Source organism: Pempheris klunzingeri, chromosome 2, assembly GCF_042242105.1.
Source record: "Pempheris klunzingeri isolate RE-2024b chromosome 2, fPemKlu1.hap1, whole genome shotgun sequence".
In the NCBI taxonomy this organism is placed as follows: domain Eukaryota; kingdom Metazoa; phylum Chordata; class Actinopteri; order Acropomatiformes; family Pempheridae; genus Pempheris; species Pempheris klunzingeri.
Genome location: NC_092013.1, coordinates 8,923,982 through 8,947,177, shown reverse-complemented (window position 1 = coordinate 8,947,177; position 23,196 = coordinate 8,923,982). Strand labels below are relative to the sequence as shown.

Below are 23,196 nucleotides of genomic sequence, written 5' to 3'. Positions count from 1 at the left end.
CAGTGAGGACGTTAGTTTCATTTGTCCAAAGAAACTATCTGGAGTCTGACTGATGAGTTAGCAGAAGCATCTGAGCTCTGCCCCAGGTCTGAACACATGCAATTTGTAGTTACAGTTGTAAAAATGCATTTTTCCAGGAGGCAAACATTTATGGACACAGCTGAGTGGTTTGCCACGGTTTCTCAGTCAGCCGTATTTTATAGTTTTAAATAAATGTCTCAATTTAGCCATAATTCATGTCAGACTAGCCCTACTTCAGCCAATCAAGAGCTCATTCAGTTTTGTGCAACAATGATTCTTTTGCTAAAGACAAATATCTGGCTTGTCAGCTGCTAAATGCTCCACTATGTTTGATAGCTAGTTGATGATGTTTTACTGTCTGCTGTGTGGTATCGTTTAGATAGTATTTCGTTTTAAGGGTCAAAACATCAAAGTTATCTATGATACAGGAAGTCAAGTGATATTATTTTTATATGTTTGAAACTTCCACCATCACCTCACATGGTCATTTGATTGATTGTTCATATAATAATATGGATTACAGCAGTTTTATCATTAGGGCATCCACCTTTGATATTAACAACATGCGGCACGTTGAGCAAAATGAATGCAGTTATGTATTCGCCAAAGTCAGAAATTTACGAATCCGTCAGAGAGAGGGTTCAATTTTGAGAAGATCAAGCTTCAATTTGACTGTAATTAACAACAACGCTACTGTTTTATTTAGATTCTGGTTATGTAATTTCTTGTTAAAGGGTTAAATTACATTATTATTGTCTCATGGACAACAAAACTGGTTTGCAGTGAGAGGGATTTGATGTGAATTCTACACCAACACTTTGATCTGATTATTGCTACATAGTTATTTAGGTTTACTTGTAACCGAGTAGAGAAGAGACGTTTTACTGGCTTCTGTCTTCATAATGATGCTTTTTTTCCACCCTGATAAGAAAAACAATATTCTGTGGGACACACTACACTTGTGTTCTCTGATATTGGTATCACACGCAGGAGCCATGTGAGGCTTACTGCATAGTTGCCATGGAAACAAATCTTCGAGCCTCACTCTGTCTCTGTGTTTTGAGATTTACTTAGGAATTTGTTTTGGTCCAATCTGTTCATCAGTTTATAAGATCATAGATGAAACAGCACTGACTGGACTTAGGAAACGCTCATCATGAAGCTGCTAAACGGCATTTTCTCTTTGATCAATCCCCATTTGCTCCACAAATCAGTCATTTTACTGTGATAAAGCTCTGTATGATTATAAATAAAGTAGCCATTAGATGAACTTCTAACCTTCCCTTTCACTTGCAAAGTCTTTCCGTCCTGGCAGCTGTTGTGATGAAACTCTGCAATCGACATGACTAACAGGAAGTAATTTGCGACACTGCAGGCTTGAACGTCTGTTGGCAGATGAGGAGAGAGCGTGAAGAGATGCTTTCCAAGTTCTTTCCACAAACAAGAAGGAGAGAGAAGTGACAGATTCCATTTAGCATAATTATTGAGATGAAGAGAGAAGCTATTACCATTCAAACACCACGTAGTTTAATTGTATGGGCAGTGTAAAGTGAGCGGGGCTCTGGGTGTGCTGAATGCAGTGTGTTTGCCAAGCTCTGAGCTGTAACAGTGAAAACACAGGAGCGGGTCTTACCTCCTGGGGCTCTTCTTACTCTTCTATCAGCCTTTTACTTTCATCTCCCCTCTCCTCTCTTCTCTCATCTTTTCATATGCAACCTGCTCAATAATGTATTCATCATTTAATTTTGATGTCCCCCGTTTTTGTCATTTTGCTCTCAAAAGCTTGCAGTGTGTTTTTTTTTTGTCCGTTTCAGGAAAGCAGAGCTGCGTGCTGGTGTGTGTATTCAAAGGATTTGTGCTGCTTTGTAATTTGAACTACTCAGAGAAAGAGTGTAAAATAGATCTGTATGACTCAGTGGTTACTTTCATAACTCGGTCTCCTCCCAGCTCTCCGCAATCTCCTTGTCCTCTGGATAAATAGGTAACATTGTTGTTCTTAGAGACCATTATTACTCCCCTGAATCTGACTCAGATTTCACGTTTCACAGATTCTCCACAACAGTAACCTCAGCCAAATAAGAATGAGTAATAACACAACAAGATGAAGCAGCACTGACCTTATTCCAATACCTGACGTGACCCTAAAGTCAACTGAGGAAGAAAAAAATACTATTTAGGAAGAATCTATTCGTAAACAGTCGCAGATGGAAAGTATTGGTCTAAATAGAAATAGTTTAAATACAATCTTTGTGAACTCAATTTACACAAACCCTGAGTTAGAAGAGCTAATATTCATAATTTTGTTATAGTTTTGGTTTTTCGCTCCTGTTGCCAGAAATCATCACAGCATGCCAACGTTTCATAGGAAGCTGCAGATGCTTGTTGATCTCATGTTTCTGCTAATCCCACAGTGAATATGTTGTGTGCCCCTCTCTGTAGCTTTGATAATACTCCTCCTTCTTAAAGTACTAATGGGAAACCTTTAAAGAGTTAATCAAACACAGTTTGATGTAGAGATTTATATGTACATGCACTAACATTAACATAAAGCCAATCCTTTCCCACCAGTGCATCCATTTTGTGAGGACTCTTGAAAGGTTTAGCATCACGATACTGTTTGACTATCAATGAACAGCTTATAAAAACATATAGTAAGTAATAAGATATTGTCTTTCTTATTCCACTCACTCTTCTTCCTTGTCAACTCGGTGCCCATATTACCCACAATGCAACTCTAGTTCTATCGTGTGGATTATGCAGGCAGTGGCTAATGCAGCCTCGAGTCGTTAGCCTCGAGCAGAGATGAGGAGCAGGCTTCAGAGATCTGATGAACTCAGTTCTTTTTTCATTTTCAAACTAGTAGTCTTCACCCCAAGCTGATGGTCTTTATAGCCAAGCTGAAGCCCTTTGGAGATGTGTATTTTTGCATTATTCTGTACTTTTAAAGGGAAACTTTAGAGATTTTCAACCAACATTTTACTATTCCAGTGTGCGTAGTATATGCAAATGAACAATGTTTAACTTTCCTCCATGTCGCCTGCAGTGAGAGCTCCCTGGAGCTCCCCGCTGTAGGGGCTGCTGTTCGATTCAATAGCTGACTTAACAATAAAATTGTTTATGTTATTTTACTGTTATGTCAGTTATTCAATAGAGCCATAGAGCCGGCAAAGGTCCGCTGGATGACGCATCTCACATCACCAGGAGAGCTCAGAGAACGGGGAGCAACAGGGAACTCTCACTACACATTGTACCACAAAATCTGCGACGTATCCCTTTAATGTAACAGTCTCCCAAATCTATCTTTCAAAACATGCTGTAATCCTTAGCATACCAGACTTTTGTGCATGTTTTTGGATTGTTTGGATCCGTCCTGAACCCAACAGATGCAGTGAAAGTTCCTGGATCAATATCCCATCTATTCACATGTATCCGTTTGACAGGTTTTTCTTGTTTCTTGTTCATTTTAATCAATATTGAACAATTTATTCTCTCATACACATAAATAGATCTATTTGCCACCCACACACTCACCCACAGACCCAGTCCCTATGCATACTTACTAAACCTCCACTTGACAACTCGATTTTATTTAGCCTACAGTATATAGTCCACTTATTGTGCCTACATGTACACTGACAGCCAATAATAAAAATTGGTTTGAACACCTCTGTTAGACTTTCCTGACTCATGACACATATAGAACAAATCAGAGTCCCCGTTTACATTCAAGCCTGTCTGATACTTTAATGATCGATATAACAAATGTTTGACATTTGCTCCAAGAGAGGAAAATGAACCAATACAATGATACAGTGAGGAGGCTTAAAAGCATCCATGAAAGCCCTACACACACACACACACACACACACACACACACACAAAGACACTGACTCACACTAACAAACCAACTATCTTGTGCCATGCAAATCTAGATTTGATTCAGACACTGATTAAATGTAGAACTATCAGGAAGTCAATGGCTTAAAAGTTTGCAGATCCTCTATGGAGGTTAAAAAAAAAACCTACATGAATTAAAAGTCTGTTCCTACAGACCATTTACACTAATGTTACTGCAGAAGTTAAAGTCAAACATGCCTCTCTTTTGGCTCCATTTTACTTTCCTTTTTCCAATCGAGCAGAAAGAGAGAGCGAGAGAGAGCTGGAGCAAAGCTTTTAAGACCTACATTTTCAAACAGACATGAGACAGAAAATAGATGTGGAGTAGAAATACGTGCTTGCATGAAACGGTTCATTGCATAAGGTTTGTTTGTGCTGTGCAGCTACGACACAGAGAGACACTGCAACAGGGCGGAATAGAGAGAAGGGAGGATGTAGAGCGCAGGAGAGAGGGATGAATGACAGAGATAAAGGTGCTGGATGCAGATCCTGATAATAATAATAACAACAATAACAAAAAACACACAGAGATGCATTGCCCTGCAGCTGAATCTGTCCCAGCATAAACACAGACACACAAACTTATTATGTATTTGCCATAAGAGGACTCTGAGTGTCTCAATTTCCAACACACACACACCTACTGCCAACACCTTTGAATCAATACTGCTTTCACTCAGAGTGAATGTGCATGCATCCACAGCTACATGGGTGCATGAGAGGCTGCTTGTCTGTGTGAGTGCTGCAATGTCCTGTTTGTTTGAAAATTCTATCAACATATTTCAGATTTCTTACCGCATCTGACGCACCGACTACATCTCACTCTGCCGTTTCTTCCTTTCTTCATTTGCTGTCAGGCTTTTCTTTTTTTTGTTGTTGCAAATGCTTCACATGCCGGGATGTTAATGCTTCTCTTCCCTCTCACTTACACATTTGTGGATCTCTTAGGATTCCTGAAATATCACTTCCCTAGCTCTCCCCTCTCTGTCACTGAAGCTGATGAGCAAATTGGCACAGACTGAGTCTCTCTCTCTCTCTCTCTCTCTTTCTCTCCCTCCCTCCAGCTAAAATGGAGATGAGGTGTGTTCTGCAGCAGAGCTTCTGTCCCTCTCTTCTCTCCTCCTCTCCCTGTATTGCCTCCCTCCCTCACTCACTCTCTCCCTCTTTCTCTTTTCCCGTGTCACAAGCCGAAGGAAAACCACTTGCGTTAGTTACAGTGTGTTACTTTTTCTGATGAGAAGTTTTCTTTGGCTCCTGGTGGCATTTTAGTTTTCTGCCGTCGTCTGCAGATTAAAGACCTGCTTATAATGCCACACCATAGATGGCAGGTTCCAAAGCAGCAGGAGAGACACCGTTTCAAATATGAAAATCATTGTATCTGGATTCCAGCATCTTTATTACAGCATCTGTATATTGCAGATGGTTTCAAAATTCAACCAGACTAAACTTTTTCCAGAGCTGAGGCTGTGTCTCATGTCTTCATTAAACAGACTTGTTGAACAATTTCATGCCTGTTAGGTTTTCAGTGTTCAGTGTTCAGAGCACACTGCAGAGCATGTTTTCAGATCTCGATTTTTCACTGTGTGATGTTAGATAATTTTGCAAGCTTAGACAACTTCAGGTTTCAGTGAGGTTTTAATGAGCCATATTCCAAAGCTCTCATACACACTGTGCAGGTGCAAGGTGTGCCTAAAGGTGTGTGTATCATTGAATTAATAAGACATAGAAAATAGCCAACACAAAAGAGATACTAAAAAAAGATACAAAGATACTGTTGTTTAGATTCTGAGAGTGTGATTTGACTTCGTGTTTTAATTGTTTCTTCCATTTCTCTCTCTGATTCCAATAGTGTTTTCTCATTCTGAAGTTTTTATGCTCTCTCCCAACAGCTCCTCCACTGTATAATGCCAAACTGACAGGTGGTGGCTACTGGTGGTAATTTATGTATGAAAGAACAGAAATTTAATCCAGTATGTGTGCAGTTGTTGAGAGCTTCTCAGACTTACTGCGGCATGCATATATTTTCAATAACATCACCATAGCTCTATAAGGAGTGACTTATGCCATTATTTTGGCTATATATCAGAAAATGGCGAAAGCGATGCAGTTTGACTGTGCTAGAATGGAGGTGTAACTCTACTCCTGGCTGCAGTAATACAGGAGTGACATGATAAATAGTATGTATGCTGCACTGTAAGTAATCCACTGTGGGAATTACGTTGAAAGTAAAAGACGCTTCATAAAAAAGCTTTAATGCAGGAAGGAAGTTTTTGCAAATAACAGCTGCAGATGAAGGAGTGAAGAACATGAGAGTGTTTGGAGAAAAGGTAATATGAAAACCTGAAGCAGACCGTTGAATTAGTGCAGTGAAATGTGATGATGGGTAGGATGGATGGGCAGCTCAAGCAGCATAACATGACTGAGGTGTGTTTCCTATTGGTGACCATATCTATTTTTAGTGCGTCCAATGATGAATCAGGCTTTGGATCTGTTTTGTTGTGTTGAGTTTTCAGCTCTCGTTTGGTTCTATTTTTGCTACTACCGAATGTGATTTGTGCTCTAATCGTTTTTTTTTTAATCAGTGGATCAAATGACTATGAGAGATGTGAAAAGAGTCCAACTCCCCTCAGCGTCTTTTAGCATCTTTCAGCTCTCTGATTTGGTTCAAATTTACTATTCTCAACAGACTGATGAGTCCAGAGAAAAAGTTCTAATAACCCACAGTACAAAACCTGTTCAGGGCCAAACTGCAGACCTAAAAAGGTATCGACTAGCTGGTTAACAAAGTGGAACATTTAGCCACTGTAGAGCCACATATTTACCACAGGACTTGGTGGAGACCAAAAACTGAGCTAAAAGAGCTAAAAGTTAGAAAAGGATTTACAGTCACTAAGTAGACAAAAACACAACTGTAAATGAATGCTAATTTTGCTCTGTCCATTTAAACTTCATACAGCAAAAACATTTCAAAGTTATGCTTACAGCTTGGTTTTGCTGCCCACAAGTGGCAAAAAAAAAAAAACGGTAATGAAGGCCCCCTCTGACTCTTGCTATTGCAATGATGCAAATTAACCACATTAACTGAGTTGACTCTACAAAGCAGAGCGGAGATACCTGCATACAACATCTCCAGTTCCTCGTCTTTGTCTGTGTTACTGCAGAACACCTCTAAAAATTCTGACTTTTACAACTCAATCCTGATGCAAGCAAAGTATTCTGTCTGTAGTGACAGAACCGCAGCATCAGAGCACAAATGCCTAAAAACTGTATTTTGCCATCAGTAGATTCTGAGTCGGCGTACGTCAAATCCCATCTTTGGATCACCAGATATGTATATCAGTGTCTGTATGAATATTATTTGTGACATCCAGAGTCTTTCCTGGGTCAAACGGTGCTGGAAACTTGCATGAGGACATACATTTTTTATTTTAGCACTCAGAGAGGTTAATAAATGAAGAACTTGTGAGGAGTGAAGAGAAGTGAATACATGCAGAAACACAGCCTCTGGACAGTGATGAAAAATACACCAGCGCTGATGCTGAATCACACAGACTTTGAGCAGTATGCAAACAAGGGCTCTGTATTAGACCCAAATGCATCTATGTAGCCATGTTTGTGTGCTCTTGTATTTTTGCTTGAGACAATGTGAAGAACAGTTGAGACCAGAGTAACTATAGTAAAGCTGCCTTTTTCTGTAATGTGATCTAATACTTGCATTGCAAGTTCTACATTTTTATATTTCCAACAAAAGGGGTAATTTAAAGACATTGCATACTGTGATGTTCTGGGTCCTGCGACTGTTTGCGGTGATACTGTTTCACCTTTTAGTTTTTATGAACACTGGCCTTTTGCTAATGTGGAAAAAATGACAAACATACTCACAGAGCTCCCTGTTTATCCTCATCGTTTTTATTTTCATGTGCAGAAAGTAGTGGTGGAGAGGACATGTGTGTATTTGAGTGGGTGTGCGGTAACTGAAAAAAAAAAGAGGATAGAGAGGAGCTACTGCAGGATATACTGAGAATGAAAAGCACAGAAAAGAACAGAGAAGTCAGTAAACTATCAAAGTATGAAGCAGTTTTTGCAGCTTGAGGGCTCATATTAATGTGTATTAATGTACATGTGTGTGTGTGTGTATATACATGTCCTTGTGTGTGTGTGTGTGTGTGAAACAGTCTGACTTGGCTCTCTAATGGCTTTCCCCTTCATTTGCTTGATTCATTCAGGAGCCAACACACAAAAGCACACACACCCACATGCCCTGCTGACTGAAAGGCAGCAAGGATAAGTGGTAGCTCGCTGAAAGGAAGGGAGAGAGAGGAGGTCGCCATAGCAACACTGGGGGGTTGTCGCTTTTATTGGAGAAAGAAAATCAGCTCTGCCTATCCTCTTATCTCTCTCTCCTCACTCTTTCAATTCTCCTCTCTCTCTGTCTCACCTTTCTTTTTCTTTGTGTGTTCATTTCATCTTCCCCGGGCTGACGTCAACTGCCTGGGACATCTACAGGAGACGGGATAATTCAAGTCACGTCTGGTGTTAAATTATTTTCTCGTTAGCGCTTTCTGAAGCTGAAGATACAGAATCATATATAATGCTGTTCTTAAAATGTGTTTTTTTTTAATAGTTCTGCTGCATAAACAAAAGGGTTGTCAGTGTAAATCTGTGCAGAGAAATGACTGCGTTCTTCACATTTTAAGGAAAAGAAGTAGAATTTAAGTATGTGATATTTGCAGTTACAGTGATATACAGACAGATAGTCCTCTGTCTCCATGTGTGTTTTCAGCAGTCAGTGAGTCAAGGTTCAAAATCACATTCACTGATATTATTAATTAATTGACTCTTTCCATTTAAACAGATGCAAGTCAACTTTAGGAATGTGACTCATTTGTCAGAAAAAGCAACACACACACACACAGAGTGCAAAAATCTGCCACTCTGTGCATGATAGCACATAATGGCGGAAGATTGCTCTATAACAGGTTGCATGTGAAAATGTTGGAAAGGTGGTATGATATTGCGCAGCATAGCATCCCTCCCCTGCCACAGCATTTGAATTCTGTTCACAGGTGGACCGCTCCCGAGCTGGACCCGCGAACACTCAAGGACTCAAGGACAACCCTCCCACATCACAGCTGTACATGTATGCAAGAGTGTGAGCGTATGTGCACATAGAGACATGTCAGGGAGAAAATGATTGAGAATTTGCTGCCATGGTGACAAACCCAGCAGTATCTAATAGCGACGGGCTGTTGAGGAGGCTGCCTTTTGCGGGAGGGCGGTGTGGGGAGGAGGAGGGGGGATAGAGCAGAAGGACAGATATAGATGGAAGAATCTGAACATCAAGAGCTAATCAGATTTTGCTCTGTGTTTTTTTCACAGTACATTTTGATCAAGTTGTTTTATTTTTACAGAGTGTACCGGGTGACATCATACTGTATATACAGTTCAATGCTCAGAAGAATAAGGAGGTTTGTTGTGCTTTAAATATTCACTCCTACATCTCTGAAGAAGTTCACAGAATCAAGAAAAGTCACACATACTGTAGCGAGCGACTGCTAATTGTACAACTTAATCACACCTGCTCCCCTGCTGGGAGAGACTATGAATATAGAAATGAATGTATTATAATCATAGAGCTTCACTATTATTCTGTAGAGTGAGGTTTTATACACAAGAACAGATGGACGCAGTATTTGGTATTTCAGTGGCTTCATCCAGTCTCTCCTACTGAACAGACAATGCAAAGACAATGTGATTAATTGTGGTTAATCATAATGTGTGCATGCGTGCATGTGTGTGTGTGTGTTATGCAGCTGTGTGTATTGCGTGGGAGGGGTGCAACAGGTCTGTGTTTATCTGCATGTTTCCTGTGCTTTGTTGCCATGGTGAAAGAGTTTGGTTTGTGGTTCAATAAGTTCAATGTAATTGTGTCTCTGTGGCAAAAAAAAGAACAAGATCTGTTGTTTCAGTGTTTGACACCTGTTTTGTGTCACGCGTACCTGAAAGTTTTGACCATTTCTAGGAGCAGATGCCATCGTTGAAGGGAAAAGTATACAAGAATAATCCCATCATCTTCACCACCTTTTACAAAATGGACTCTACACGGCTCATTTCCTCTCTCTGGTGGTAAGATTTGGTAGTGCGTCTCACTCTATGGCCACACACTCACAAAACAACCACGCACATAATGTGTATTATCATATTATATCATTATTCAACATTCACTCAGTTACGTCCTCTGTCCAACTGCCTTAAAATCACTTCTGCTGACTTTAAAACTGAAATCCTACCAGAGACGTCCTCCTCATTTAAAGTAGGTGTGATACAGTAGAAGTTGGAAAAAAAAATCTGAGAGAAATCTTTTTAAAATGGACCCAAAGGCCTACAGCACTGCCATATGAGTAATGATGCAACAGTGATGTAGCTGCATAAAACAATGACAATATAAACTTCAGTATGGGTTGCATGAGCTGCAGTATGGTGAAACTCCCATGCAATAGGTTGGCACTTTTCACACTGTGTTTATCAATAGTTTAGCACTGAGCTGTTGTGAGCAGGGATAACACTTTGCTGTTGACACTCAAATCATATGTAGAGGCAAAAACAATTAGGAGCAAGGACTGCCTGAGCTGCACAGAGGCGATAAATGGATAATGGAAATGCCATTTCAAGGCATTGTATGGAAACCTGTAGAATATCCATGTTGGAGATACTGGCTCAGTGTTGATGCCTTGTGTTTTTTTTCCATTCATGCTAGCAGTGCAGCACTGGGGATAAAAATGTGGGTGGGTTCACCACTTTAGTCCTGAAATATCTCAACAACATCAGACAGTGAAATTTGGATCTGGTATCCATGGTGTCCCAGGGATTAATAATGACTTTCATTTATCCAATGAAATCCAGTGGCTTTTCCATCAATCTCACCATATAATTGATGTATTTGTTTTTTTAGTGAAATGTCCCAATAAGATGGGTTGCCAAAAAAAGACTTTCATGATCCACAGAGAATGAGTGTTAATGATCCCCTGCCTTTTCATCTACTGTACACTAGATCAAATTTTGCCCAATATGTTGACCAAATACCTGTAAAGCTAAATGACATCTCCAGTAGCCAAAGTTAACATGTTAACAAGCTCACATCAGCATGCTAACAAGCTGACGTGCGATTGTTAAGCATTTAGGCACTTATGTATCAGGCCTATTCCATCTCATACCAAATACCTGAGATATTTACTTGACCTAAATACCTGGAGTGTACATGTGACTGGAGGGATGCAAGTTTGAATCTGTGCCCTGGTTGGAAAATGAGATAAATTATACACTATTACACACCAACAGAGGTGGTGTCCATTTTATGTACAATCAATCTGTAAATCCAGCTATTCAGTGGTCACTAGTAAATGACTGGGATGTAGTAAAACTACAGTAAAACAGGTTAGGTTCACTGGTGACTCTGAATGTGAGTGTGAATGGTTGTCTGTCTCTGCGTGTCAGCCCCCTGATTGACTGGCCAGGGTGTACCCTGTGTACCCCCCCCCCTGTATAGACAATGAATGGACAGATGGAAAATACACATTTACTGCATGCTCATTATAATTCTAGGTCATTCAGGCTGTGTGAAAGTCTGAGAGTGGTGCCTGCCAATACGGTGTGTGTGGGTGGAACACGAATGCCATTACCACTACAGGAATAAGCATGTGTCCCTGAACCACTATTGGCATACCATCAGTCACTTTTCGATTTTGACATCACTGGCTATATATGCTTCATCTGAAAGTTGCTTCTTGCTGCTTTTGTTAGTAGTTGTTTTCTTTCAGATGTTATCAAAGACGTGTAGCCTCTCTGTGTGAGACAAACTTCAAATGTCAGACTGAATAGGTAGAGTGATTATATTCTAAAGTCCTTTTCTAGTCAAATTCTAGCATGTTTTTCTTTATGCCGATGATTTGTTGCTATTTGTTTCTAGCCCCATTGCCATTACTACACACATTTGTTTGGTTGTTAATTTTATCTATAAGGGACTTTTTCTGTTCTCAGTTTACAATTAAAGTTTTAAACAGAGAATGAACAAACTAAAACTGGATGTTCACAGATGGAGCATAAATCCCAGCTTTGAGTGTCAACCATTGTCAGTCAGTGTATGTTAATGAAGATTTAGAGAGATGACACAGCTAGTGTAAGACAATCCATAGTGCATTGTAATCGTCAAACTGCTGAACCTCATTCAAGGACAGGAGAGGACAAAAGCCATTACCATTGCCATATGACGAACAGTGCTGCTCATTTCAGGTGACAGACTAACAGTAATAACTGATATTAAACAATATCTAAGGGCGATAAGGCATGTAATAGGGGACATAAGGACAACTGAATAAACATCAGTATCAAACAACTTATGTAAGTGGAAAATGGTGCAATGGAAATTTTGCTGCCTAAGAACTTTTAGGGGTTTAGTGAAAATTAGTGAAAAAGTTTTAGTGAAATTTTAACTTTCACTGTGAGGACATTCACAAACATTAGCTACTTTTAAATATTAAAAACATTCACTAACCAGTAATACATTCACAACACTGACAAACGTGGTGGAAATGCCAAGTAAAGTGTAAACCTGGAAAATTATGTGTACTGCACTTTTTGCTGAACAACAATAACCTTGAATATATCTCATGTAATCATGTCATATCAAATTATTATCAAAAGGCAGTTGAAGGTTATCACTGCTTTCTGTAAAGTGAGTGCGACACTTGACCAAACACATAAATGCCTTTGATCTTTGAGTTTTGCTGAGTGGTCAAACCACATCAAACATATCATACAGATATCGCAGATATGAGGAACAATCCAGGAGTATAAAAGAGTCTGCAGGTCCTCAGTTCGTTGTACAGAACCAACATGGGCAAGCTACTTATCTGCGTCGGTAAGCTGAGCTCTTTGTTCACTGAAGCTTTTGCAGCTTTATTGTTGTTTTGTACAAATTTTAACTTAATCTTGTGCATAATGCCGACTGATTCTCATTAACTACTTAACCAGCCTCCTTCTGACCCTCTCTAACTCTGACTCCTCTCTCTGCAGGACTGGCTCTCCTGCTGCACGTGCAGCTAGGTAATCATACCCTTTATCCATTCAGTGGGATATATGCGGACGTATTTAAGTTGGGAACTGAATGTAAATGCAAGTGTTCCATATGTTGCAGGATCATCCTACATCCTCTCCTGTTATTTCACTAACTGGGGACAGTACCGTCCTGGAGCAGGCAAGTATTTCCCAACCAATGTGGACCCATGTCTCTGTGACCACCTCATATATGCCTTTGCTGGAATGGACAGCAACATGATCAAGACCTACGAGTGGGACGATGTGAAACTCTACGGAGAGTTCCAGGCCCTGAAGAACCAGTTAGTACACACACGCTCATTGTGATAGTGTGACTCCAGCACACATGAAAACACTCATTAATGTTATAATATCTATATATCTTATAATATGTATAAGATCAGGAGTGAGAGGTTAAAGTGGATGTTGTTGCTGCTTGCAGGAACAGCGATCTGAAGACCCTGTTGGCCATTGGAGGATGGAACTTTGGCACTCAGAAGTAAGTCGTAATGAGATGAGGATCAATACTCCCACCAAAGAGAAACTTGTAGCACAGGTAGAAACACTCTGTCTTCCTGTCTCCAGGTTCACAGCTATGGTTTCCTCTGCTGCCAATCGTCAGACCTTCATCAGCAGTGTGATCAAGTTCCTGCGTCAGTACGAGTTTGATGGTCTGGATATCGACTGGGAGTACCCTGGCTCTCGTGGCTCTCCACCTGAGGATAAGGCGCGCTATACCGTCCTGGTCCAGGTTGGTCATATTGATGTTCAATTTCTGAATCCAGGTTGTAGGCAGAAGTAGCCAAACACCCGTAACTGCAGTGGTGCTCAAATATACACTGCATACACTGTTAAATTCAAGAGGAAAAATACAGTCATCAAGTGCCAGTTTTACAAAAATTCAATCATACAGCCTCTGTAACCGTTTCTCTCTCCTGGCCTGTCTGTAGGAGCTGATGAGCGCCTTTGTGGAGGAGGGCAAGAAGACAAACCGTCCTCGCCTGTTGCTGACTGCTGCTGTGTCTGCTGGAAAGGGAACCATTGAGACTGGATACCAGATTGCCGCGATTGGAGCGTAAGTACATATGCAAACATTACATACCTTTGCATTTGTTGTACAGAAGACAGCCTTTGCTAAACTTTAATCCTCATGCCTGTTTGCCAGTGTCCTGGACTACTTCCACGTCATGACCTATGACTTCAACGGTCCTTGGGAGCACACTGTCGGAGAGAACAGCCCTCTGTACAGGGGCCCCGCTGACCAGGGAGCCATGATCTACTTCAATGTGGTGAGTGAGCGCTCTTTCTGCCAACTGAAGATAATCAAATTAAGGAACAGATATTCAGACCAGCCTGTACTCTCTCATGTGTAGGACTATGCTATGGGCTACTGGAAGAGCAATGGTGCCCCAGCTGAGAAGCTGCTGGTTGGTTTCCCCACCTACGGCCACACCTTCCGCCTGGCTTCCTCTAACACCGCTGTGGGAGCTCCCGCCAATGGACCTGGACCTGCTGGACCTTTCACTCGTCAGGCTGGCTTCTGGGCCTACTATGAGGTTTGTTCTTTTTTTTTCTGAATCTGTGTGTGCACGCATATGCTTTAAGGCAACATACTGTATGCACATACATTGTATAGATCCCTAACCATAAATCTCTACTTCCCATCAGATCTGCACTTTCCTGAAGCAGGGAGCCACTCAGGAATGGAATGCCCCCCAGGATGTGCCATACGCCTACAAACAGGGAACCTGGGTTGGATATGATGATGTTAAGAGCTTCAATATTAAGGCATGAAGTTTTATTTGATCATTTAACTTCTGGTCACAAATGTTTATGTCTTAAGGTTATCTAACCCTTGGTTTCACCTTTCGTCCACTCTACAGATTGACTGGTTGAAGAAGAGCGGCTACGGTGGAGCCATGGTGTGGAGCTTGGATCTGGACGACTTCAGTGGCACTTTCTGTGGCCAGGGAAAATACCCCCTGATCAGCACCCTCAAGAGTGGACTGGGAACTGGAACTTGTAAGCATGAACCACATATCAACTGGTAATAAACACGATAAAGCTTTCCATCTTTTAATTACTTTGATTTCTCTCCCAGCCTGCAAAGTTCGCCCTGAGCCCCTGCCTCCAGTCACACCAACAAAGCACGCTCAGCCCCAGCCCCAGCCTGGCGGTGGTGGCAGCAGCAGCGGCGGCGGCAGCAGCAGCGGCGGTGGCAGCAGCAGCGGCGGCGGCAGCAGCAGCGGTGGATCTGGTTTCTGCGCTGGCAAGGCTGACGGTCTCTACCCTGACCCAACCAACAAGAACCACTTCTACGATTGCAGCCAGGGACGCACCTACAGTCAGAACTGTGCTTCTGGCCTGGTGTTCGATACCAGCTGCATGTGCTGCAACTGGGCTTAAACATCCTGTGTTTGTACTTCATACTGGTTGTTTTTAAATCAGGAGCTGGGTCAACTATCATGTATCATAAGACCATCCCAATAAGGCCCATTCAAGAACAGCTCCTGTCAATGATTTAACCCAAATAAATACTGCATTTAAAGCAACTTCACTTCTCTGATAATTTTGTGTGCCTCATGTATGTTTCTAATCAGTAACATCACAAATTAGCAAGGTTTTCCATTACAACAAAAAATGTGTATTCATCTATTTACTCTCTTTATGTATTTCACAGTGCAACACAGCACGGATGTAGACTGTGTATATAACAAGTAAAGAAAACCTAAACAAAGTTTTGTTTAAAAGCATTACATATATTGTACCAGAAAGACAAATGCAACAATAGAGATTGTTTTGGCAATGTTCACAATGTATAGACTACATATGTACATAGTGTTGAGTACATATTCACTGTCAAGATCTGTGATGACAGCTATGGTACAGTTGTTAGTGACAGCCTTCCCTGATGTCTTCACAGCCATTGGATGAAAGCCAGATTTTACGAAAGCGTCTAGAATCTAGACTACAGTCAGCCAACATCTTCTCAACATGTGGGACTTGGGACAAGAGGTAAAAATGCTGAGCAGTCCTGCATGAAGCGGGACAGCTGGTCACTGTACCCATAAACTAGATGTTACATTTGTTACATTTTCCTATTGTTTGTTGACTCTGCTCTTCTTTGACGACAGCGCTCTTCTGAGTAGCGTTCTCCTCGATGAACCTCTAAGTAGGGATGCCATTCCTCAGAGGGACAACACAATGACCTCAGACGCTGCAGAAAGTATGGTACGATCAGGATCACGAATATGGGTTCACTCTTAAAATTACATGATTGCTTAAAATTTATAGAAGAAAATTTCAATGTGCTTTAAGTGCTTCCTGTATTATACACAATAAAATACACACCATCCAGCAGCTTCCCTCTGCTCTCATCAGCTTATACACGGCGACGACAGGGATCCAGAGGAGGACGAACGCAACCATGCACCAGCCCAGAGCCAAGCCCCAGACTGGGTACTGGACCTTTCCATAGGAGGGAGGCACAAAGGTTACGAGAGACCAGAGCAGGACCACCTAGGCAGAAAAGTTTTTGGTGAGCAGAACATCCTGTAAGTATCACACCGGCCTTTATGACCCAAAGCCCTCATGTCAAGGAGCTTTCTCTGTGTTGTTATGCTGAGGATTAGCCTCTGAATCACTGTCTCTAATTACAATTTTAATAAACTCACAGATGTAACTAATCTTAAACCAGGATACTTCTTCAAGTAAACATAACGTTAAGTAAATAAATCTAATGTGTGGAGCGTTTTGCAAAACAACAGTCACAAAGAGAAACAAAAGAGAGAAAAGAGAGAAAGCAGACCAATCTTAAACTTGCATTATGCAGGCTTATGTTGTCATAAAGCCTTCAAAAAGTGCTTTGTGAAGAGGGAATTGAAAGTGAAAATAGGCATAGTGTTTGTTAAAGGTGGTAAAATATAAAGGAAAAGAAGCCAAGAGTGGTTATACGCACCAGTATGATGCAGGGGCTGATGAAGAACCAACATACTCTCCAGCACAGCCAGAAGCAAAAGCTCTTTTTTCCAATCATCATCTCAATGTCTTTAATAATATGGTCCCCACCTGTAACACATGACAAATACATGTACATACATCAGTACTCATGGCCATGTCTCCAGAGGAGGGATGAATCACAGATAATAGATTACTGTGAAGAGGACTATTATTCTGTTAAGTTTGGGGGCATTCTATGTTGTACTTATTGTTAACAAATCCAGCCAAAAGACCAAAACCAACAATTAATTCTTTCTACTAAAAAATGGTTTGCATATAGCGTATTCCTTTATGTAAAAGATGTTTGGGCATTTCTGTCCAAAAATGATTAATACTGCACAAAATACTCCTCATAATACTCTACAGCAGAAACAGTTTGTGTTAGCATTCGCTAAAGTTATAGTGCCTGCCTATTTTACGAAAAAATGTAACCCTTCTAGTGGTCTGGCTCTAGGGAAGGCTATGAAAGTCGATTGGTGAGCCACTTCGGTCCAGACTGACATGAGAGGATAAGGAAGTCTGAAAGTACTGAGAAGCAACGAGACTAATTCATTACTGAGATTCACATACAGTCGGTATATGTGCACACACATACAGTTTATACAGCTGTCATTTATATTTACCATATATGTAGAAGTAGCCAATGACCTCCATTAGCGCCAAAATGAGCAGCACCCAGTTGGAAATAAACTGGTCAATTAGAGTTACCCAGTATATTCCTGCCTGTCCCACACACACACACACACACACACACACACACACACACACACACACACGCTGCAGGTGAGCAGGGTAATAATATCAGACAATGTTATTAAAGTCACTGTCGGCAGATCTACAATACCCTTGTGACACATAGCAGGCCCAGGAGGTAGATGATGGAACATGTTGTTACAGTCAATAAAGCACGTCTGGATTTGAAGATTTCTGGGAAGGCATCGAGCAGGCAGGTGATGATCACCTCTAATGACAGAAGGAGAGATGAGAATTCACTCATCCAACTCAGCCAACTGAACTACTTTAGGCTGAGTGGTAAACAGTGATTTTCTGCTTCAACATGGATCAGGACTGTTGCTTTGGTTAGATTAGTTTTAAATATAAATGCATGAAAGTCAGAGAGGAATGACCCCTGAGCCACTGTTAAATGACACTCTCACCTATTTGTATAAACTGAGAGTCCAGGCCGATGATGAAAAGCATAAAAAAAAACAGGACAGACCAGAGAGAGGAAATGGGAAGTTTAGCCAAAGCGTCTGGATACGCAATGAATGCCAGGCCGAATCCTGCACACAGATGGAGAAACAGAACATCAGAGAACACAGAGCGGCTTTTTGACATTTTCTGAAAAGTAATGTAGTATCCTCTAAGTGACTGACCATCCTTCACCACCTCTCCAATTGGCTTTCCATAGATGTGAGCCATATGACCCAAAATGGAAAAGATTGCAAACCCTGCAAACACGCTGGTACCTAAGAGGAGATGAAAATGGTCACATCACTTATATTTGGCCACAGAAATTGAATTCAACAACTAATATGGATGAGTCCAAGGACTGAGTGGTCCCTCTGGATTGCTCTTCGCCAGCTCACCAATTTTCAAAATCGTGGTTTTAATAAAATTACTAAATTACGTACTTATAACATGAAATTATTTTAGCTTTACTTAGCACTGAGGATTTTTTTCTCAGTATTAAAGATACAAAAATAGATAAACTTTATTAGAAACAGTGCTTCAAATGAAATAGTTGTTTTCCTACCGTGGTTACAGAAAGTTACAACAAATGAATCCATGAGCATGTTGTTGTGGAAGTTACTATAGGAAGCGAGAGTCAAAACTCCACCCGCAGCGATGGATAGGGAAAAAATCGTCTGAGTCGCTGCATCCTTCCAGACCTAAAACACACCAACATGTTTTAAAACAGTGATATAGGACATATTTTACAAACAATTTTTAGCCCTGCTGGTGGTGTGACTATGGGGGTGTCTGTCAGTAGGCCCAGGCTGAAAATATCACAAAAACTATTGGGTGGATTGCTTTGAAATGTTGTACCTTATATCTTGCCCTTCCTCTAGCACCTCTAGTTCCAATGCCCTTGCTACCATACTATTTAGCATGCCAGAAAAAGTTTTAGTCTGTCCAAGTATGTAGTATGTCACATGCAGTATGCCACAAATGCCAGGATGTCCTCATACAACCATCGCATTTTGCAGTTTGCAGGCCAGCCTGCTCTTGTGGCTACTCTGATGCATCACAGTGACTGAGCATAGAGAGATGACTGGGCACGGTAGGACTGCGGTGGATGTATGAGCATGAGGGTCAAAGTTCGAGCCACAATGTTGTGTTAAAGTAGCATGTTCCAGTTGTATACATTCTACATGCAAAAGTGCACACTTTGTAAAGGCAGCTGCAGAATGTTTTACAGGTAAAAACACAAAGTAAGCAATGAGGGCAACATTTGTGATTTTCAGTGGATCCTCAGAAAAAATTTAACAACTTTTGTGATCCTTTAACTTTCCATCTAGCATCATCATCAGGTAAAAATTTAGTTTTTTTCCCCAATACTTTAGTTAATGAACAAAAGCCTGCAATATTAATGGCACACAGAGTTGCTGCTGTGGCTGGAGCCGACTAAGGCCCTGCTGTGTTGTAAACAGCTGGCTTCTTACCTGTACTTCAGTCAGTTTAGTCCAATTGGATTTGGAACCAATGAAGAACTCTATCCCATCTCGAGCTCCCTCTAGTGTCACACCTCTGATCAGCAGGATCACAATCACCACATACGGAAAAGTAGCTGTGAAATACACAACCTGGAAAAACAAAAGCCTCAAGTGTGAGATGACCGCAGAGAAATGCAAATGTCTCATTTGGAAGAGATGTAAAATTACGTGTGATGTGTTCATCTATGAATATGGTTTTATCATATAATCCTTCCTTAAGGGATAACTAATAATTTAATTAATTAACTTTAATTTTTAAACCTGGACCCTATTTTTATATATTTTGAGTTTAAAGTGACTGATAGGTACAAAAAGATTCAACTGGTCCAGTAGATCTCCTCAGCTGGGACCCACAAACAGGCTACAGTGGCTGTAATGTCATCCTTTAGGGCAACCATGCCCGTCAAAGTACATCCATAAAAGTGCTTGTTTTCGCCTATGACAGGCTCAGTTTATAGTTCAAATTGATAAGATTACAGAAAGCATCCTTACAGAGAAAGACATGTAAGACCTTTTTGCTTAACAAGAAACAACCACTATATCACTTAGTTTAAAGCCACCAGACTCCATTGACAAAAACAGTAATTTTGTACCCAAAATTTGTAAAAATGGGGCTTAGGTTTAAAAATGCTGGAATTACCCTTCAACAAACACTCTTGTTTTCATGCACTGGAGGGAGAAGTTGATTTTCACAAACTATGGACTATTGGCCCTGACGTTGGCCTGTGGGCAAAGATTCGCTGTGAGGAAGAATTACTTACTTTTCCTGAGGACTTGATGCCTCTGATCAGCGCCGCAGCAACAAACATGTTGCTCAGCAGCAGACAGAGGGCCAAGTGCCAAACTACTGGTCCTGTTTCATCCAGACCACTGGATCTCTGCAGAGCCACACGACTGAGGAGGAGAGACGTCTGACTGTACAGCCACAGCAGTATAACAAGTGTGTGTATTCATGTGTGTTTGCGTGAGTGTGTGATTCTTACTCCCAGTACAGCTCACTCGGGCTCTGCACTGGAACTGTGATCATGTTGGATGAAGGACAAGTGCTGTTTTTCTGAGTCCAGTTGGCCACTAAAACACCACTGACATTGCAGTACACTAGAAAAGGAGAAAATGTCAGTCTGTGTCAAACAAATATAAATAGTTCCCAAGAAGCAGTGTTTGCATTACATGGATCTATGGTGCTTGATTCTGATGAACGACACTGAACTGCCCTTCAATAGCTTTGAGGATACTTTGTTGAACTTTTCCATCCTGTGTGCTATTTCAGTTATATTAATGTCATCATCAGTAAAGGTGATGGAGTGGAAAGGCACCTAGAGGCGTGTTGCTGCATTTACTGTCGGCCCAACTGAGGCAGGTGGACCACGGCAGAGGAGACTGGAAGGAGGCAAACATGTAGTACAGGCTGTAGGCGATGATGACGCCATAGTAAACTGACACCAATGCGTTCACTATAACCATGGAGAAGCCAACACCTGGAGAAGACAACAGGCAATAATACATGTATAATAAGTGTTATGGAAATATAGCATTTCTAAATGGAAAAATCTACTATCTGACCCAACTGAGCCCTTTAACCTTTTCTCTGCTGCTTTATCCATGTATAGTACAATGTGGATAACTATGTGCTTTCCTTATATGCAACCCATAAGGACATTTGTAACTTTTTAATTAGTTGCAATGTGAGTAAATGTTTGGGACCGGATCAGATTTTGTTACCTTGTATTCTGTTTTATCCACTATTATGTACTTTTATCTACTATTTAGTTCTAATTGTTGTTTTTTGTTCAGGTTTAATTGTTGTAGCAATTAAGAGTGGCCGCTCTTTCAATAATTATAATATATTTTTGGAGGATCTGTCTCACTGAGATTTAAATTTTTATCAAATAGTTAAACTGGGTGTTACTGTTTACTGACAGCAAATAAGTCACATTTAATATGTCGGCCTTGAGCTGCAGAAGTTTTCTTCTGCCCTCTCAGACTCACCCTGCATGATCGGCACTGCCCTCCACACGTTGATCGGGCCTTGGCTGCAAAACTGACTGATGGCGCTTTCCAGAAAGAAAAGAGGAAGTCCACACAAAACCAGCATCAGGAAGAAGGGAACCAGAAAGGCACCTGCTCGCAGGGATAAAAGCATGTTTTCATAATGTTCATAATACTCACAACAGTGTCATCATACAGTTAGTAATTTTCTAAACACTGAAGCCAAATAATTACCCCCTCCATTCCTATAGGCTACATATGGAAATCTCCAGATGTTCCCCAGGCCAATAGCTAAGCCTATCATAGAGAGCATGTACTCGGCCTTGTTGGTCCAGTTTCCACGCTCAGGATTCTCATCACCATCATCCACATGAGAGTCCTGCTGAAAGCAGAGTGAAAAAAAACATTTTTTAAGTTAGATATTATCTATGGTATAAATTGATGGTATAAACAATGTAAGAACCAAACAAACCAGACCTTTGTGTTTTCTAATGCAAAGTGTCAAATGTCTGATAATGATTACAGAAAGCATCCTTACAAAGACAGACCTGTAAGATACTTTTTGTTCAACCAGAAACAGACGTTACATCACTAGATGTAACAGTCATTTTACCTCTCAGTAACAGCAACTACACCAACAACCTTCTATTTCTGCAAGGTAAAATTATCGTTTTTGTCTGGTGGCTTTGACCTAAATGAATCTATCTATCTATATATCTATCTATCTATCTATCTATCTATCTATCTATCTATCTATCTATCTAACACATGGTGGTGTATAAAACGCACTTGTCACCTCCCACTTGGAATCATCATAAAAACAGAGAAATTCCCTTTTGGTCTGTTAACAGCCCTTTGAATGACACCTGCTACCATCATCATGTTGAATAAGAAGTTTAATGGATCAAGCAAATGTTCAAACTCAACCTCTGAGGGGAAACACATCTGTGCATTTATCCATCACACGACCGCTGTAGCAGAAGGTAGATAAATCATCCTAATGTTATCATATTAAATATAGGACATAAATGGTGGCATGCAAGGCTGCTGTATATTGCTGTATATATTTCTCCATCTTTTGTTGTGTTTGTAGCAAACTGAACCATCTGTCTAACAAACTAGCCAATACTTGGCTGTCACTTCAATCAGCGATGTGAATAATGCATATTTTAAACACTGTGATAAATAATAGAAGAAACCAGGCTACAGTTTGTTACTAATATATAGATGTCGAACAATCCTCTTACCTGATCAGCAAGAATAGCAGGATCCTTGGAAGTGTTCCAGCCATACTTCCACATTTCGTTTCAGCTGCTTCTGATGGTCTACAGAATAAAATTAAAATTGAAAAAAACTGTCAGGTTACACCGACCAAACTGGATTCCTGCAAACACCTTCAGAGAGACAGGCTGCCGTTCATCTGCAGGTGGATCTGCCTGCAAAAGTCTGTCTGTCAGTTTAACGCTTCAAGGTTCAAGCT

At 40.8% G+C, this 23,196-nt stretch overlaps 2 protein-coding genes across 2 annotated transcripts; one reads left to right on the top strand and one right to left on the bottom strand.

The window, feature by feature from the left end:
- Window positions 1–12,801: 12,801 nt before the first annotated feature.
- On the top strand, window positions 12,802–15,457 carry LOC139210059 (acidic mammalian chitinase-like). Its single transcript, XM_070840023.1, has 11 exons — window positions 12,802–12,835; window positions 12,991–13,020; window positions 13,112–13,313; window positions 13,454–13,510; window positions 13,597–13,762; window positions 13,962–14,086; window positions 14,177–14,300; window positions 14,385–14,567; window positions 14,680–14,799; window positions 14,895–15,033; window positions 15,113–15,457. The coding sequence occupies exons 1-11, from the start codon at window positions 12,811–12,813 to the stop codon at window positions 15,415–15,417; spliced, it is 1,476 nt and encodes a 491-aa protein (XP_070696124.1). The 5' UTR covers window positions 12,802–12,810; the 3' UTR covers window positions 15,418–15,457.
- Window positions 15,458–16,099: 642 nt separating this feature from the next.
- Window positions 16,100–23,017, bottom strand: LOC139215255 (sodium- and chloride-dependent neutral and basic amino acid transporter B(0+)-like). Its single transcript, XM_070846167.1, has 15 exons — window positions 22,964–23,017; window positions 21,951–22,095; window positions 21,717–21,848; window positions 21,044–21,205; window positions 20,711–20,825; window positions 20,489–20,621; window positions 19,677–19,817; window positions 18,767–18,902; window positions 18,387–18,479; window positions 18,168–18,293; window positions 17,855–17,973; window positions 17,634–17,733; window positions 16,970–17,079; window positions 16,363–16,530; window positions 16,100–16,228 (listed from the first exon to the last, which is right to left on the bottom strand). The coding sequence occupies exons 1-15, from the start codon at window positions 23,015–23,017 to the stop codon at window positions 16,100–16,102; spliced, it is 1,863 nt and encodes a 620-aa protein (XP_070702268.1).
- Between the last annotated feature and the right edge of the window lie 179 nt (window positions 23,018–23,196).